Below are 19,387 nucleotides of genomic sequence, written 5' to 3' on the forward strand. Positions count from 1 at the left end.
AAAAGGAGCCATATGCTCGGTGGTTCAGCTTCTGGTCCATGGTCTGCATCCGACTCACCCTCTTCCTTCAAGCGCAGGGAGTCATGTGGCATCTCCAGCACCTCCTCCTCCCATAACACTAGCTTTATTTGACACCTGGGCTGCTACTGCTGTTTCTCTAGTATTGCTTTCAGTTAGAGATGTTCATTTTTTCCCACAGATAGGTATTGAATGTCTTACCAAGTAAATTCTTAGGCTCATGAAAAAATATAGGATAGGAAAGGGCTAAGGTCTTTTATCTCTGAGGTCATCAGTTTAACATAAATATTCAAAATATCATTAACTTCTGACTCAAATAGCTTGGGTAACAAACATTTAGTATCTTCTTAAATACCAGGCAACTTCTCTGAGCAGAGTGGCTTTCATGGTAAATAACCCAAGACTTTTGTTTTCAAATGCTACTTGGTTTATTCTAATTCAATGAGAAACTCCCATATGCCAGGCAGTATTCTAAGCACCAGACATACTCAGCCTCTTCTTCCCAGGAGCTCAGCAGTTGGTAGGGTCCAGACGCACAAATATATTATTGAAACAACAGAGATTACTTGTAAAATGAAGGGACAGATGAGATGTCCAACTTAGCCCTCATAAAGAGGAAAAGACGTATAAAAATACATAGCAACAACAGTTCGAAAGAGCATACAACTCTCCAGGACCTACTTCCTGCTTACAGATAATGGACCCTTTTCTGCCTTTGCTGTTCTGACAGGATCTCACTAGGTAGTCCACACAAGCCTCGAACTCATGGCAACCCACTTGCCACTCAAATGCTGAGACTACAGGCATGACCCACCCTCCAGACCTAACATAGAAATACTCTGATACTACAGACGCCTGACATCTCCTCATCCATTTGCACTAAAGACCAGAGCTAAAGACCTTGATTGAGGCCAGGCGTGGTGGCGCACGCCTTTAATCCCAGCACTCGGGAGGCAGAGGCAGGCAGATTTCTGAGTTCGAGGCCAGCCTGGTCTACAGACTGAGTTCCATGATACACAGAGAAATCCTGTCTCGAAAAAAGACCTTGATTGCTATTTCACTGAGGAAACATAAACCACCATGGAAGGGCATCCCTCCCCACCCAGCAGCCTTGGTTCCTATGTTCTCCTTTCTTTTCAGGTTGAATGAACTAACCATGTCCACTGAGACCACCTCCATCCCACATCAGATCTCCTTTCCTTCTCTCTGTATTCCTCCCTGCTCTCCTGCTCTCCTCAATCAGCAGCTTTCTCCTCACCCACACCACACCACACCACTCTCCATAGCAAACCAAGGACATCTTTCTCTAATCTTAAAGAAAAGCATCCCCCCACCTTCCTCTTTGATGACTTCCCATGCTTCTGCTTTCATCCTGGCAGCAAAACTCTCCCATAGGAGTGCCTCCGTTTGTTTCAAAGTCCTGTCCTCCAGTCCTGGCCTGGGAGTCTGCCAGGCTCCCACCTCTCCCACTTCACGGGACCTGCTCTCAAGGCCACTATTGCAATCTGTATGCCTTCCTCAGGTGTCCTGACTAGGTTTTTTTGTCAACTTGACACAGCTGGAGTTATCACAGAGAAAGGAGCTTCAGTTGAGGAAATGCCTCCATGAGATCCAACTGTAAGGCATTTTCTCAATTAGTGATCAAGGGGGAAAGGCCCCTTGTGGGTGGGACCATCTCTGGGCTGGTAGTCTTGGTTCTATAAGAGAGCAGGCTGAGCAAGCCAGGGGAAACAAGCCAGTAAGGAACATCCCTCCGTGGCCTCTGCATCAGCTCCTGCTTCCTGACCTGTTTGAGTTCCAGCCCTGACTTCCTTGGTGATGAACAGCAGTATGGAAGTGTAAGCCGAATAAACCCTTTCCTCCCCAACTTGCTTCTTGGTCATGATATTTGTGCAGGAATAGAAACCCTGACTAAGACATGAGGGAACAACATTTCCATTTGCACTCCTTTGGGCTCTTAGCTCTTTCCATCTCTTTCAAGAGCTGTCTAGAGCCCCAATCCACAGCTGCTAGTCCTCCCCATACCTTCCCCAATACATACTCTTCACTTCCCCGCCTCCTCCAGTCTCATCTGTCTGCTAAGGTCTAAATTTTGGGTCCCCATCCCCACTTTACATACTGAAATCCTAATGTCCAAACTGGTGGTTTTAGAAGATAAGGCCTTTGTCGAGGTGAGTAGCTACACCCTCCAGAACATTAGTCCCTTATAACGGGTGCTCCAAGGGCTCTCTTGCCTTTCTACCACCCAAGAAAACAGCAAGTGTATGCTATTTACAAGCCAGAAAGCATGTCTTCACCAGACACTGAATCTGATGGTAAGTTGGCCTCCGGAATTCTCAGCCTCTACGACGGAAAGACATCAGTTTCTGATGCTTTTGAAACTACATAGATATAGTATTTCGTTTATGGACATCTGAACATTCTAAAACTATTCCTTGGAGCTTGGTTTAACCTAGGGTTTGGAGGTTTAACACCTCCCCCAGGGAACTTCTAACATCATGTGGGGGCATTTTTTTTATTACATATTTTCCTCAATTACATTTCCAATGCTATCCCAAAAGTCTCCCATACCCTCCCCCCCCAACTTCCCTACCCACCCATTCCTTTTTTTTTTTTTTTTTTTTTTTTTTTTGGCCCTGGCGTTCCCCTGTACTGGGGCATATAAAGTTTGCGTGTCCAATGGGCCTCTCTTTCCAGTGATGGCCGACTAGGCCATCTTTTGATACATATGCAGCTAGAGTCAAGAGCTCCGGGGTACTGGTTAGTTCATAATGTTGTTCCACCTATAGGGTTGCAGATCCCTTTAGCTCCTTGGGTACTTTCTCTAGCTCCTCCATTGGGAGCCCTGTGATCCATCCACTAGCTGACTGTGAGCATCCACTTCTGTGTTTGCTAGGCCCCGGCCTAGTCTCACAAGAGACAGCTATATCTGGGTCCTTTCAGCAAATTCTTGCTAGTGTATGCAATGGTGTCAGCGTTTGGAAGCTGATTATGGGGTGGATCCCTGGATATGGCAGTCTCTAGATGGTCCATCCTTTCCTCACAGCTCCAAACTTTGTCTGATGTGGGGGCATTTTTGACTGTGGCACTGGAGAGGGGTGGGGGGGGTGACACAGACAAGCACCTATGGAATTGATAGAATTCTAGCAAGTACAGTACAGTATCTCACCACAAAGAATCGTTTGAAGATAAAGTGTAATCATGACATTAATTAAGAAACACTGATTTAAACCAACCCCTTCTTGGATCCTTTTTCCAATAACACCGATCTTTTTGTTACCAGTACCTATAGCCTCCAAGACAATCTACAACAAAGTTATGCACTTCCTGAAGCCTCACCAAGTTATTGGGCTCAGCACACTATTTTGCTTCCCTTATATTCGTGAAAGAGTTGCTGTCAAGTTAAGCCAGTTTTAATGTAAATAGGAAAACACTGCTTCACACGTTTCTGCACAGCATTACAGTAGGCACAGAGCAAACAAACCAAAAGTTCGACCGCCTTTAAATCCAAGGTGGTCTCATACAACTTCAACAAGAGTTGAAGTGTCTCCGTTTTCAGCACGCCAGCATGCATACACCCTTCTCTCTGAAACCTTCCCTCGCCCACGGCTCCTCCTCTTCCACACGCCTTCTCGGTTCCTAACACACATCTCTACTATATAACTTAACACGGCTAATTGCCGACTTCTGCCATCCCTTCATGCTGGGACCTCCTTAAACTGGAACATGCATTAGGAGATATAAAACGTCGCCTCACGAAAATGAAATGAGCAGGACTAAATTCGTTAAGTTACCGAAGTAATAATAAAAACGACTACCATTTCCGGGTCACCACCAACATGCCCGTGCCCAAGAAGGTTGCCCCCCGCCCCGCTTCCCCCCTCTTCTTTCACACGGAGGCTACCACTTCCCTTCACCTGCAGAAGTGAAATGGCACCTGTGGCCTTGAGTCCAACTGAGCTACCTGTTCATGCCTCAGTTTCAAAAGTCAGTTCTAAACAGTTCGTTTTGTTTTGTTTTGATCACCTAACCTGGGATCATATGTGAGCATAACCTGCCTCCGTCTAGTTGCTGCGGGTGAAGAGGCCCAGGCCTAGGTCCCCAGAGCACAGAGAGACGACAACGCCCGCTAGACCCCTATCACGGTTCCTCCTGGATCTCACCTGGCTGTCCCACCTAGCTCGGTGATATCTAGCCGAACGTCGCACGCCCAGACCCCGACTCCTTTCCTCAGCCCACTTCTTCTGTGGCTGAAACGACCCGCGCGCGCTCTGCGTCATCACTTGGCGCCCGCGAGCGATCACATGATGCCCGGGCCCGGGCCACCGCCCCTCGGTCACGTGACGGGCTAGGGACGCCAGGAGAGAAACCCGGGTCCCGGCAGTTGACGCTCTGCGGCCCGGGACTCTAGGGGGATCCCTAGGGTGGGAGAGGGGGACCGGGGCCCCCATTCCACGCGGCCAGCGTCGGACGGCTGACAGGTGAGTCGGAGGCGAGCCTGCGGGTTCGAGGTCCATTCCTTCCCCCGTGGGCCACGTCCGGTACTGTCCCCGGAGCCAACGGGAAAACCTAGGGCTTGCAGGGTTGGGGTTGCACGCCTGATGTTCACCTACGCCTTCATGGAAATCGCTCTTGCATGCTTCTTTGAAGCCTTTGGGGTGATGCTCAGCTATTTGGCCCATAGCTGAGCTTGAAAGTTTCGCGGAGCGGTGCCTTGCTAATGTGGCTGATCTTGCACTTACTCTCCAGAAAATCAAGTAGTCACTGGAGTGAGGGGGGGCGAAAGGGGGGTGAATAAAAGTCCTGTCGCTCACTGTGAGTTTGTGCAAGTCGTTCCTCTAAACCCTGGTCCCCTTCACCTGAGACATGGTGCCTTAGTCCTTGTGTTGGCTAACTTATGTCTCCTGCTCTCAGTAGTGTATAGACATCATGATAACTGGAGCTCAGGGTTCTTCACTACTGTATCTTCAGATCCCAAAACAGTGCTTGGCCTGCAGCTAAGGCCACACTATTAAATTATTTATCAGCTGAGTCAAGTGTTAGAAGGCTAATGTGAAAGTAGAGGTTGTCGTTTTTCAAAACGTTTTATTATTTGTGAATTTCACATCATGCATCCCAGTCCCACTTATCTCCTCATCCTCTCACCTTTTGCTCTTACAGCCCCTCCTCCAAAACACACACACAGCATAGAGAAACATCTCATTGTGGAAGCTGTAGTGTGTCTCACAGTATATCCCTCTCTCCACACATTTTCACTTGCAAATGTTCATCGCAGTGAGTCATTGGTCTGGTTCAAGGTCTCTGGCCTCTGTGACACCATCAGTGTTGGATCCTCACTGGGACTCCTCCTGGTTATCCTGGTGTGGTTCTGTGGTCATTGACAAAACTTTAATAAGGTTCATCACTCAGAAACCCCAGAAGTATCAAATACCTTCAGTTTTCTATTTTATTCATCATCTCCCTAACTGTTGATAGCAACACAAAGGGACGTACAAATGTGAGCACTCCTGATGCTGAAAACGAAGCTGGCTTCCTAGAAGGCGATGGATGACGATGTAGCTAAGTGGGTACAGTTTGTGACTCGCCCCGTTTCCTTGCCCATCGTTTGGTTAGGCTGTTGCTTTCTTCATCTACTTTCAAGATCCTTTGAACATTTCTGAACTCAATCCTCCTGTCCACCTTCTCGTTTCAAATCTGACTTCCAAATTATTTGTCCTAGAAAAGGTTTTAACTGTTATATTCTAAAGTGTCTTTTACACACACACACACACACACACACACACACACACATATATATATATATATATATATATATATATATATATACATATATATATATATATACATAGCTTCATGGTGACTTTCTCAAACTCTGGCTTCCTAGAACTTGGACCTATGAAATATCACCCAGTACAATCTGAACACTGACCCAGCAGTAGTCAGTTAAAGGCCCAGCCTCTCTAGCAAATGGCTGTCCCCTGTTTATCCTGACCGCACTCTCTAGCACTCCCATCTTTTATGATTCTTCTCTCTGGGTCTTCCTGCCCAGCATACTGCAGGCTGCTCATAGGGGCAGAGATCACTTCTTATAGTCTTCATACTGACTCACTTTCCGTGCAGATTAACACCATTTACCTCCTGTCTTAGTCGGGGTTTCTATTCCTGCACAAACATCATGACCAAGAAGCAAGTTGGGGAGGAAAGGGTTTATTCGGCTTACACTTCCATACTGCTGTTCATCACCAAGGAAGTCAGGGCTGGAACTCAAGCAGGTCAGGAAGCAGGAGCTGATGCAGAGGCCACGGAGGGATGTTCCTTACTGGCTTGCCTCCCCTGGCTTGCTCAGTCTGCTCTCTTATAGAACCCAAGACTACCAGCCCAGAGATGGTCCCACCCACAAGGGGCCTTTCCCCCTTGATCACTAATTGAGAAAATGCCTTACAGTTGGATCTCATGGAGGCATTTCCTCAACTGAAGCTCCTTTCTCTGTGATAACTCCAGCTGTGTCAAGTTGACACAACTAGCCAGTACACCACCTATATATTTACTGCAGATTTCCTTAAGACCAGTATGGTAGTTTGAATAAAAATGTCCCCCATGGGCATGTAGAGGGTGGCATTATTAGCAGGTGTGGCCTTGTTGGAGGAAGTATGTCACTGGAGGCAGACTTTGATGTTTCAGAAGCTCAAGCTGTCTCTTCCTGCTGCCTGCAGATCCAGATGTAGAACTCGCAGATACCTCGTCTCTGCAGCACCGTGTCTGCCTGCATGCTGCCATGCTTCTCACCATGATAATGGACTGAACCTCTAAGGTGTAAGGCAGCTCCAATTAAATGTTTTCCTTTATCAAAGTTGCTATGGTCGTGGTGTCTCTTCACAGAAATAGAAACCCTAACTAAGGCAGCTAATCAGCCTCCGCTCTCTAATGTTTCTGGCTTCACATCAAAATTATCTTGGGGATTTCTTATAAAAAACGATGCTCAAGGCTGCATCAACCCTACATTGCAGAAACGCTAAGATTCTCAGTGATTGTGTTACACCACCAGCCTTGTGAGCCACTGCACTTGTGAACCACTGCACTGGAAGGCAGGTGCTTAAATATCTTCACCGCCAGGACTGGAGAGATGATGGCTCAGTGGATAAAAGTACTAGAATGCTCTACAAAAAATCTTGAGTTCAATTCCCAGCAACCACATGGTACCATCTGTAGTGGAATCTGATTCCTTCTTCCCATGTGCATGAAGACAGTGCACTTACATACATAAAATGTTTGAATAAGTACGTTTTTTAAAAAATTTTCACTGCCATCATTGCAAAGAGGTGCTCGGAACAGAGTGGTTGGGTAAGAAGATGGATCCTTGGCCTTCAAGAACTTTTGGGAAGAGTGACCTGTCAAGCACAGTTGCAGTAGTGTGTCATCCCTAGTGTACTGGAATAAAAGAGAAATGAGGACTTGATTTTGCTTGCCTCTGGGTGCTTACATGATGAGTTATGTGTTTTTAGAACAATTTGGTTTAGTACTGATAAAACATCTCCACAAGAGTACAGAAACTAGTGTCTAAAATTATATTTTATTGCTTGTTTATACATATGTGTATGCATATATATATACACATATATACATACATATACGTATATATGTGTATATATATATGCATGTTACAGTGGTGGGTGGGCAGTACGCATGGGAGCCAGAGGAGGGCATTGTATCCCCTGGAGCTGGAGTACAGGTGTGACTTTTGTAGATGCTAGAAACTCTACAAGAACAGCAAGCACTGTGAAGCCATAGCTCCAGCCCATCTATTTCAAAAGAACATACACACATTGTTTTAAAAATTGCTAACTTCTCTTTTTTTTCATATAGGTTCTTTAATGGAGCAGCCATTTGTCCTACAGATCTGGCTTCATGTCATGATCCACCAACCCCTGCTCTGAAGTCAGTCATTCCCACCCTTCAGGTGTGGACTAGCCAGTCACTCTCACCATGTTGGACTTCCTGGCCGAGAATAATCTCTGTGGCCAGGCCATCCTGAGGATTGTCTCCTGTGGCAACGCCATCATTGCCGAGGTGCTGCGGCTCTCTGAGTTCATTCCTGCTGTGTTCCTGCTGAAAGACCGGGCTGACCAGCAGAGATATGGAGACATCATCTTTGACTTCAGCTACTTTAAGGTGCTTTCCCTGTGACCTTGGTATTTCATGGCCTTGGTATTCCCAACCTTTTTACAAAAGCAGCTTTTCTCTGGGAGCCATGAAGCTTGAAGTGGCCCAATAATTACAGAGCATTAAAAAGACAGCTTTTCAACCAAAGTTAACATCAGGTACTAACTTGAAAATAAAGAGAAGGAAAGGTACTGTGTAGTAAGTCCTACTGGAGTATAAACCAATTAAAGAAAGCAGCCTATACTTCAGTGCCTTTTACCTTGAAGCGCAGTTAAAAGTGTGCTCATCTTGGGTTCGATTCACCCAGAGGGATTTTGATTGTAGGCTTCCATTACCACCTTACTGTTTGGTGTTCTGCCTTAATTTTGATGTTTAAGAACCATAGAGCATGCTGGGCGGTGGTGGTGCATGCCTTTAATCCCAGCACTTGGAAGGCAGAGGCAGGCGGATTTCTGGGTTGGAGGCCAGCCTGGTCTACAAAGTGAGTTCCAGGACAGTCAGGGCTACACAGAGAAATTCTGTCTCAAAAAACCAAAAACCAAAAAGACCCATAGAGCACAGTTTTAAGATCCTGGACGTGTTTTCAGAGGATCCACCATTACTGACCTTAACACAAGTGTGCTTTCCTTCTCAGGGTCCAGAGTTCTGGGAAAGCAAACTGGAAGCCAAGCCTGAGCTGCAGGATTTAGATGAAGAATTTCGGGAAAACAACATAGAAATCGTGACCAGATTTTATTTAGCCTTTCAAAGTGTGCATAAATACATTGTAGACTTAAACAGGTATGGATAAATTTTGTAATCGCTTATTCTGGTAGAATGGCAGGGACAGGACCCAGTAGAACATGTCTGCCTTTCTCAGTTCTGGAGTTACCTCACCCATGCTGTGCATAGCTATAGCTTCTTTATAATCTCCCATTCCTGTGACAGGCCAGAGTAAACTTCCTTGACTCTGTCATGCAGCCTTCAGCCCTTCAGTTTGTGATCCTGTCCTAACACTTCAGATGTGAAGTTAATTCATAAACCAATATTTTTGTTTTGTTATTTTAAGATAGGCTTTCACTGTGTTGCACAGACTAGTGTGGAATTTACAGTTCCCCTGCCTCTGCCTCTGTAGTAAGCGGGAGGACAAGTTCCACCAGGCCCGGCCTGCTCATGGTACATCTGTTCAGGGTTTACCAATTCATTGAGCTTTAGCCACTATTTCATGTTCCTGTGCCATCGCTTTTGAGCACCTCTGTTTTGTAATTCAAGAGGAGGGAATATTCCTTTGATTTGGACCAACCATAAGTGTGAAACTGTGGCCCCAAATCACCATGAACTCCAGCACATAAGACACTGCAGTTCATAAGCACAGCAAGGACCAGAGAAACTGAAGCCAGAATGCCTGCTGGCCTGCCTTCTTTTCAGAAAACCTTTCCTCCCTCAAAGATGTTGAATCCTGTTACAGTGATACTTGGCATTTCACTTCTAGATACCTCGATGATCTCAATGAAGGAGTTTATATTCAGCAAACCTTAGAAACTGTGCTTCTCAGTGAAGATGGAAAACAACTTCTAGTAAGTACCATGACTATAAAGTACCTATTCAGAAATAGGAGCCAGGTAGTGGTGGCTCACGCCTTTAATCTCAGCACTTGGGAGGCAGAGGCAGGGGGATTTCTGAATTCGAGGTCAGCCTGGTCTACAGAGTGAGTTCCAGGACAGCCATGGCTACACAGAGTAACCCTGTCTCAGAAAAAAAAAAAAATATTGATGAAATGACTGGGTGTGGTGGCACTTGACTTTAATCCCAGCACATGGGAGAAAGAGGCAAGTGGATCTCTGTGAGTTTGAGGCCAGCCTGATCTACATAACAAGTTTCAGGACTGCCAGAGCTAAATAATAAAGAGACCTTGTGATGATGATGATGATAATCAGAATCAACATATACAGAATACCATTGCTAAAAGAAAATAGCCTGATAATTATCTTCTGAGCTTAGAATGTGTGAGTACTAAATGAATTTACTAATGAAAGAAAGGGTCATGTTAAGTTATGATCTTCCTATGTGTCTATCTGTTTTTTTGCATTTGAGACATTGAACTGGTGACCATTTAGGAAATGTCTGTTAGAGCCAGTGTGGCGGCCTTATCTGTAGTCCCAGCGCTTTGGAGGTAGAGCTAGGGAGTGTACTTCAGGGTTATACTTACACATGGAATTGAGATTCCATTCTGGGATCTCTAGCAAAAGAATCACACGAATTACATTTTATTTTGAGTTAATTTTTAAAGCCCGGTCTGCACAGTCATTAAGAGCTCTGCTGAAACACATAATCTAAATACAGCTTTCAGGAGGAATGTGGCCAGAGTGGTCATTTGTACCACTGTGAATGTCACTCCTTGCAGACCGGTAGTCTTGTGAGCTCGGCCTTTGTCCTTTTTCTTCATAGTGTGAAGCCCTGTACTTATACGGAGTTATGCTGCTTGTCATCGACCAGAAGATTGAAGGAGAAGTCAGAGAGAGAATGCTGGTTTCTTACTATCGATACAGGTATTCCCAGGCTAGCCTGCACCCCCATCCCCCCACGCTGTTATGGATGAAGTGCATTGTGTGCTCTGGTAGTGTTGAGAGTGGTGGCCTGTGGTGAAGGATGCTAAGTACACACATCTCCTGAACACCTGAAAGAATGTAGCTGTTACCTGTTTATGTGTTCTAATTAGCAGATTACTTTCCATGAAAACTATATACACCATGTGAAGTGCTGTATCTAAGACTTAGCAATGGAAAGACAGTCGTGGCCATGATGGAGATGCAGTTACCATGGAAGGCAGGAGTCTGAACTCCTGAATGCTTTAAGCTGAAGATAGATAAAGGAATTTTGAAGTCCTTAACAAATGTCCTTTTGCTTTGGAAGTTTTCCTTTTAGTTTTCAAACAAGACCCCTTGGCACATGTGAAAAAATGAAGGAGTTTTCTGTTGTCATCCTGATGTGGATGGCTGAGAGCTGTCATTCTGGATTAGGTTTAAAGTGCATTTTCGCTGGGCGGTGGTGGCGCACGCCTTTAATCCCAGCACTTGGGAGGCAGAGGCAGGCGGATTTCTGAGTTCGAGGCCAGCCTGGTCTACAGAGTGAGTTCTAGGACAGCCAGGACTATACAGGGAAACCTTGTCTCAAAAAAAAAAAAAAACCAAAAAAAAAAAAAAAAAATCAAATAAAGTGCATTTTCCCCCCTAGAAATGCATAGACTCAGAAATAGCATCCCAGGTCTTATGTTACGTGAGTCTATGCAGACAGAGCTGTGTGACTGCAGGAAGTAGAGTCACACAGAGCCACCTTGTCAGCTTTTTAATTTAGCACCCCATACAACCTTTCAGTCTTTTGAAGAAATGTGTCCAAAAAATAGATACATGGGGCTGGAGAAGTGGCTTAGCAACAATTAAAGAGTGTTTGCAATCTTCTAGAAGACCCAAGTTCACTTCCCAGCGCCCACATCAGGCAGCTCACAGCCACATATCATTCTGGCTCCAGAGGATCCAGTAATCCAGTACCCTCTTTTGACCTCTACAAGCACCTGCACACATGTGGGGAGATATACACACACACACACACAAATAGTGCAGTTAAGTCTTAAAAAACAACCCAAGTGGTGTTAAGTGCAAAGTATATATACAAGGGAAATAAACAACCCTGAATACAAATTAAATGTCAGAAACCATCTCAGGGAAGGAAGGAATGGTCAATAAACAAGGGGCATTTATAAATTAGGATGAGCCAGGCGTAGTGGCGCACGCCTTTAATCCTAGCACTTGGGAGGCAGAGGCAGGCAGATTTCTGATTTCAAGGCCAACCTGGTCTACCAAGCGAGTTCCAGGACAGCCAGGGCTATACAGAGAAACCCTGTCTGGAAAAACAAAAAATAAAAAATAAAAATAAATTAGGATGAATGTCTGATGAGTAGAATTCTCAGGAGTGGCCAGTGAGACAGAGGGACTTTCTGAGTGTATTACACTGTCTGTACCACCTGCTAGCGCTCTGCCTCCTCTGCAAATCCTCTCAAGCTGCTCATCTGGCCATTTCCACTTTATTACTTCTGAAGGGATTGTCCACTACTGCAGATCATTCACTCACTCATGTCCATTTGACAATTCACTGTCCTGCATCCATGTTTGAGAAGTAACATGAGTCACCTCTGGGCCTTTTGGAGAAGATCAAGTGTGAAGGTGAAATTGTGTGGTCTTGAAAGTGCCCTCTAACACTTTCACTTAGAACACTTTGAAGCAAACACTAAGTAATGTGAGGATGAAGAAAGGAAAAGCATTTGCTCATGGACCTTAGCTTTGTCCCTGGGGGAATAGCTACCCTGGGATGTGAGCTCCATTGTAAGTGAGAAACCCTTGCAACTCAGTAGTGGTGAAGGAGATCCTGATATCAGGGATAAGATTATAGATGTGCTAGAGAGTTTTTCTAGATCTCTGCAGCTTACAGAGTGAAAAGCCACATTATTATGATTTTTAATTTGTAAAATATTGGCTGAGTTTCATATTCTTTATCCATAATTCTAAAATCCAAGAAACTCTAAAAATAACTAACCTTGAGTGTGCTGATGCACACCTGTGATCCCAACACTTGAGAGGCAGAGGAATGAGGATTGCTAGTGTTTGAGGCTATTCTGGGCTACATAGTGAGACCCTGTCTCAAGACATCCAGGTATACACAAACACACACACAATCTATACACATATGCATGTGCATACACATTTACACATGTACTCTACATAACTTACTTGGCAGTTAGACCTAAACCTGAAATCATTTGGAATTAAGGCCTACCTAGAACAGATGTGGGCTTTCTATCATCTTCATTTATCTTTTTTTTTTTAATATTTTTTTGACAGTTATTTAGTTTTTATTCATAATCATAAACTTAACTTTGCAATCCAGCTAGACTTGAAGGGGAATGAGGAAAATATGGAACCCAAAGAACATCAGTGAGAGCAGAGATTACAGGACATTGCGAGCAGATGGGGTAGGGACGCTCTCCTGAGCTACAGAAGGAATGGTTTGATGGGTAAAACGCCCGCAAGTCAAAAGAAATTAGAGTTGTCCACAGTCGGAAATGGTGATCTTCTTGCTGGTCTTGCCATTCCTGGACCCAAAACGCTCCATGGCTTCCACAATGTTCATGCCTTCTTTCACCTTCCCAAAGACCACATGCTTGCCTTCCAGCTATTCAGTCTTGGCAGTGCAGATAAAAAACTGGGAACCGTTTGTGTTTGGTCCAGCATTTGCCATGGACAAGATGCCAGGACCTGTATGCTTCAGGATGAAGTTCTCATCCTCAAACTTCTCCCCGTAGATGGACCTGCCGCCAGTGCCATTATGGCGTGTAAAGTCACCACCCTGGCACATGAATCCTGGAATAATTCTGTGAAAGGAGGAACCCTTATAGCCAAATCCTTTCTCTCCAGTGCTCAGAGCTCGAAAGTTTTCTGCTGTCTTTGGAACTTTGTCTGCAAACAGCTCGAAGGAGACGCGGCCCAAGGGCTCGTCATCGGCCGTGATGTCGAAGAACACGGTGGGGTTGACCATGGCTGCAGGAAGCGGCGAAAAGCGACAGTGGCGTCTGCAAAGCCTTAATATTTTTTTATTACGTATTTTCCTCAATTACATTTCCAATGCTATCCCAAAAGTCCCCCATACCCTCCCCCCCACACCCCTACCCACCCATTCCCACTTTTTGGCCCTGGCATTCCCCTGCATATAAAGTTTGCGTGTCCAATGGGCCTCTCTTTCCAGTGATGGCCGACTAGGCCATCTTTTGATACATATGCAGCTAGAGTCTAGAGTCAAGAGCTCTGGGGTACTGGTTAGTTCATAATGTTGTTGCACCTACAGGGTTGCAGATCTCTTTAGCTCCTTGGTTACTTTCTCTAGTTCCTCCATTGGGGGCCCTGTGATCCATCCACTAGCTGACTGTGAGCATCCACTTCTGTGTTTGCTAGGCCCCGGCCTAGTCTCACAAGAGACAGCTATATCAGGGTCCTTTCAGCAAACGCTTGCTAGTGTATGCAGTGGTGTCATTTATCTTATTTATATAAGATAACTTTACTCTTAATTATTGTTATCCATCACTCTTGAGGCACAAACTCAAACCCTGCTGTGGTCTTCTGTAGTGTATTCCAAACACTGTATTTCTTGCTTTTATATTTGGAAAATATGATGAGACAAGTACAGCTCCAAGGACTTGGAAAGTGGCTTGTAAACCTTACAGAGAACAAAGCTTCAAATGCATCCCTTGACTGTCAGCTTGGATGGACCCATTTTGGTTTCTGCATGGAGTCCCTCCCTCTTAGGCTTAGGGGTTTCTAATGTGTGCTTTCTTCCATCTTATGTCTTCCCTTGTGAACTTGACTCAGTGCTGCTCGGTCCTCTGCTGACTCAAACATGGATGATATCTGTAAGCTGCTACGAAGCACAGGATATTCCAGCCAGCCGGGAGCCAAAAGACCACCCAACTATCCTGAGAGCTATTTCCAGAGAGTGCCTATCAACGAGACGTTCATCAGCATGGTCATCGGACGCCTGAGGTCTGATGACATTTACAACCAGGTAGGAATCAGAGGCCTTCATAACTTAAAAGAAGGAATTTACCTTTTTCCTTAGTTACTCCTTTTCTTTTTTCTTCCTTCCAGTGAGTCAGACAGCATGTTGAAACTATTTTTTAAAAGCTTTTGAATAGAGCTACAGGGTCAAGGAAAGGAACTATTAAGTGTGGGAGAATCAGAGGTTTCAGAGAGGAGCTAGGATGTGAGCAGTTGGAAAGAAGATTCGTTCTTTCAAGTCATCTGTTCAAGAAACAGTTACTGAGAATGCGCCTGGGATGGTCACTTACGGGCTAGATGCTGGGGATTCATCACCAAGCAAGGTAGGCTCTTTCCGTACCCGCACCTAGGGTGGACTTGTAGCTTAGGAAGGAGACACCCACCGGATGAGTGATGTACAAGAACCTGCACATTAGCTTGGGGAAGCCAGTGGGGCATGCAGCCGTGGTACCGTGGTACCAGGATGACAGCTGATGACAGAGTGCAGCAGAAGGCCAGGCTAGACCACTGGCAGCTGGAAAGACCCTGCAGCATCTTAAAATTAACTCACGTTCCTCACCAGTGTAGACATTGCTTAGAATAGCCCAAATCACATTTCTGTACTGTGGCTTCTCACAGGTTGTGAAACTCTTGCTCCTGTACCGAAAGGACTTACCATTTGACTTCATTCTGGGGGCAGAGATGGGGGGATATGATTTCATATATATATCTATATTACTATAAGGTAGGATGTCATTGTCATAGAACAAATCTGCCCTGGGACAGCTCTTTAGTGACCAATCCCCTTTTTGTACAATTATATTAAGTATAAATAAGACTATTTGATTCTTAGGTTTTTTTTCTTAAAACATTGAAAATCAGACACTATGTGCAGACATAAGGACTTAATAATACTTGTTGCCACTTGCTGAGGATTCAGTCTAAGTCAGCCTCACAGGAGGTTTGTTTGCATATCACCTTCTCTGTTGCACATGACAGTCCTGCAGAGTGGCCATCATTCTCTCCATGTTGCTGTGGAGGAAGCTAAGACTTGGACACCTTCAGCAGTCCTTTCTATGTCACACTCTTAACAGCAGAACCACCATTTGAATTTGGATGTTCATGAAATCAGGGTCCAGGCTGTTTTCTCACCATCCCTCATCCCACCCTTCTCCTTCCTACTCAGTCCACAAACCATTTCTTAAGGTGCTGTGTTACTGTTTCTCCTTCTCCACCCCAACCCCCCACCTTTGTTAACAGGGTTCAGCTGTTGGTTCTGTGTGTCACCCACTCTGTCCCGTACTTCTCCTCACCCATCCCTGGTTCTTGGTATTTGGAAAAGGGCCTGAAAAATAATTTCTTCAAAATTTGAACAGGGGACAGCCTCATCCAGCTAAGAAAATTTGAGGAGAAAAGATTTGGATGCACACATCTGGGGAAAGAAATGGGGTACACAGACATGTTCAGAAAATCTGGGGTGGGATGATCTGTGCACAGTCTGATGGAGCCACACCCACACTACACAACAGCTCAGAACCTCAACATTTTGTGTAGAGAACAGGAGGAGGGGTTGTACTCCTTTTGCGGGGGTCACAAACTCCTTTGGGGTTGAATGACCCTTCTTAGCAGATGCCTAATAACAAAAGAAAGCACAGATATTTACATTGTGATTCATAACAGAAGCAAAATTGCAGTTCTGGAGTAGCAATAAAAACAGTGTTATGGTTGGGAATCCAGCACAACCTAAGGAACTGTCGTGGGGTTGTAGCATTAGGAAGGCTGAGAACCACTGGTTAGATAGTCTGCATACGAGGTCTCTGTAGGTGAGCAATCGCAGGTTGATTTTTCTAGGAAAAGGCTGTGGTTGCTAGGTTTTGCACACGTTCCTAACCTGCACACCCTGACCAGAGGAAGGCTTTGCCATCCTTCACAGCCTCGCCTGCCATTTCTGTGGGTCTGAGGCGTTGGGCCCTTGACTTGGCTGTGTCTGTCTCCACAGGATACATTTGCTTGGGGCTTCCTCAGCTCCCCACACACTGCCATGCCACAGCCTTGCCTGCAAGGTCCATGTGGCTTTGCTGCATCTGTCCTTCTGATAGTTTCTCCCCTCCCTGCCCTTGGATGCTATTTAGCCCAAAAGTCTTACCCAGTGCATAAGGATGTAGTAGCCCTGGAAACACAGACATGGAAAAGATAGCAGCAAAGGGTGAGAACAGGATGGTATTAAAAATCACAGGCAAGGGGCTGGAGAGATGGCTCAGAAGTTAAGAGCATTGACTGCCCTTCCAGTGGTACTGAGTTCAGTTCCCAGGAACCACATGGTGGCTCACAACCATCTGTGACCTGATGCCCTCTTTTGGTATGCATAAAGACAGCTACAGTGTACTCAAAATAAATAAACAAATTTAAAAAAAAGAGAGAGAGAGAGAGAGAGAGAGAGATCACAGGCGAGTGTTCCATCCTGCATGAGTTTAAGTGGGAGAGAGAGAGAGAGAGAGATCACAGGCGAGTGTTCCATCCTGCGTGAGTTTAAGTGGGAGTTCTAGAAGCAAATGTTGAGCTGGGTTAAAAAGAAACTCCATGGGATGGTGGAGGAACTTCAGTGACTTGCTGAGCAGCAGAAAGTGATAAAATGGTAACTTCGTTTAGCTGAGGTCCATCAGTTCTAAGAGATCATCCTTATGTGATGGGAAAGACAGAACTGGTTCAAGGAGCCAGTGCAGGGTCGAGACCTTCTCCTGTTTTTAAGAAAATCACAGAATTTCAGTGAAGTCAGGACAGGAAAGGGAGAGAATGCTGTGGGGTTTAAGATAAGAGGAAAGAATAGAGTTCACAGTTGCTCCCGGAGGTCATGACCCCAAAAGCCGATGAGACTTGAGAAGCTGGCTCTTGGCTTCCGACGAATGTTAGGACTGATGTTGCCTTGCAGGTCTCTGCCTACCCGCTGCCGGAGCACCGCAGCACTGCCCTGGCCAATCAAGCCGCCATGCTCTACGTGATTCTCTATTTTGAACCTTCCATTCTTCACACGCACCAAGCAAAAATGAGAGAGATCGTGGATAAGTACTTTCCAGATAACTGGGCAAGTATCCTCTCCTGCTGTAAATGCGCCGTGTAACTAACCTCCGGGGTCAAGTGTGTTAGACAGAACTGGAGCCCAAGCTTAGGACGCAGAGGCAGGGGCCAAGAGCTCAGGTGCGTTCTCTGCAATATGTGACTGTAAGGCCAGATCGGATCAGTACACAGATGCGGAGCATCTGGGAGGATTGGGGAAGAGAAAAACACAAAGTATATCATGTGAAAAAAATTTTAATTAAAAGATTTTTAAACAGAAATAAACAGAACCCTTCTTCTTCTTCTTCTTCTTCTTCTTCTTCTTCTTCTTCTCCTTCTTCTTCTTCTGCCTTTTTTTTTCTTTTATTTATGTTTGGAAAAAGATACTAAAATTTTTTACCAGGCACTGGTAGCAAATGCCTTTAATCCCAGCACTTGGGAGGCAGTGGCAGGCTGATATCTGAGTTCGAGGCCAGCCTGGTCTACAGAGTGAATTCCAGGATAGCCAGGGTTACACAGAGAAACCCTGTCTCGAAAAACAAAAACAAAAAGGGAAGGGGGTGGGTGTTTAAATGTTTGAAGAACACATACATAGCCAGGTGGCTTATGTATAAAAGAGGGACCGATATCAAAACAACAACGGAACTTTGCAGTGTGAAAGTGCTGCACAACAAAGTTTGTGGGAAATGGGCAAACCTGCTCCTAAAGGAAGTTCTTACATGAAATTTACTTTCTGGAAAGCAAGGTTAAAAGTTAATGAACCGGGGACTGGACGGATGGCTCAGTGGATAAGAACATGGCTCCCCTTACAAAGGACCTGAGTTTGATTCCCAGCACCCACATAGCCGCTCACAACCATTCATAGTTGCAGCGCCAGGAAATCTGACATCCTTTTCTGGTCTTGGTGGGCATCAGGCACACAAATGATATGCAGACACAGCTACAGACAAAACACTGTGCACATAACATTATTAAAAATCACTTAATGTTGGTTTCAGTAGATTTGTTTGGAAGTTCTCAAGAGTCCTTAGTGACTTTAAAAACTGGTGTGTGTGTGTGTGGGGGGGGTATGTGTATAGTATGTGGGGTGTGTGTATAGTGTGTGGGATGTGTGTATAGTGTGTGGGGTGTGTGTATAGTGTGTGTGTGGGGGTGTGTATGTGGTGTGTGTGTGAATGTGTGCATGGTGTGAATGTGTATGGTGTGTATGTGTGATGTGTGTGTGTGTGAATGTGTGTGTGTGTGTAGTGAGTCATACACAAATGCCAGAGTTCAAGGGATTAAATTTAAATCACCAGGCTTGCATAGAAAAATGCCTTTTCTCACAGAGTCATCTTGTCAGCCCCATCATTAACTTTTAAGAGCGTAAAAACAACTGGGAAAACTGAGCAGCCATGATGGAGCCCTAGAGAGACCTCCAGGTCAAAAAGAAAAAGGAAACAAGTGTTTCCTCTTATTAGTGACTGCTTTTCTCCTCCCCATAACGTCTCCATTAGAAATCTAATCTCGGCATTTGGAAGAGAATGTTCACTTCAGGTGCTTTAGCTTGCCGCTCCTACTCCAAAGAGTTCTGCCTGGTGTTTATTCGCAGAACC

General features: G+C 45.2%; 2 protein-coding genes and 1 pseudogene across 6 annotated transcripts in view; 1 reads left to right on the forward strand and 2 right to left on the reverse strand.

The window, feature by feature from the left end:
- The window catches only part of Nsmce2 (NSE2 SUMO ligase component of SMC5/6 complex), a 223,548-nt gene extending 219,235 nt beyond the window's left edge, over positions 1 to 4,313 (reverse strand). For all 3 annotated transcript variants that reach the window (XM_021182762.2, XM_029469824.2, XM_029469825.2), the window contains exon 1: positions 4,182 to 4,313. The gene's annotated coding sequence lies outside the window, so the exon portion shown is untranslated. The remainder of the gene's footprint in view (positions 1 to 4,181) is intronic.
- Positions 4,314 to 4,358: 45 nt separating this feature from the next.
- The window catches only part of Washc5 (WASH complex subunit 5), a 45,532-nt gene continuing 30,503 nt past the window's right edge, over positions 4,359 to 19,387 (forward strand). The window contains exons 1-8 of one of the 3 annotated variants that reach the window (XM_085831647.1): positions 4,359 to 4,499; positions 6,732 to 6,829; positions 7,882 to 8,187; positions 8,813 to 8,958; positions 9,650 to 9,734; positions 10,606 to 10,706; positions 14,574 to 14,766; positions 17,668 to 17,820. In XM_085831647.1, the coding sequence (XP_085687773.1) occupies positions 8,002 to 8,187; positions 8,813 to 8,958; positions 9,650 to 9,734; positions 10,606 to 10,706; positions 14,574 to 14,766; positions 17,668 to 17,820 (864 nt within the window). In that variant the 5' untranslated portion in view covers positions 4,359 to 4,499; positions 6,732 to 6,829; positions 7,882 to 8,001. Of the gene's footprint in view, positions 4,500 to 6,731; positions 6,830 to 7,339; positions 7,360 to 7,881; positions 8,188 to 8,812; positions 8,959 to 9,649; positions 9,735 to 10,605; positions 10,707 to 14,573; positions 14,767 to 17,667; positions 17,821 to 19,387 lie in introns of those variants that run through there. The other 2 variants (XM_021182760.3, XM_085831648.1) reach the window with 2 other exon arrangements.
- On the reverse strand, positions 13,026 to 13,784 carry LOC147000773 (peptidyl-prolyl cis-trans isomerase A pseudogene; annotated as a pseudogene).

Source organism: Mus caroli, unplaced genomic scaffold (genome assembly GCF_978045245.1).
Source record: "Mus caroli unplaced genomic scaffold, Mus_caroli_1 scaffold_16, whole genome shotgun sequence".
Taxonomy (NCBI): Eukaryota; Metazoa; Chordata; class Mammalia; order Rodentia; family Muridae; genus Mus; species Mus caroli.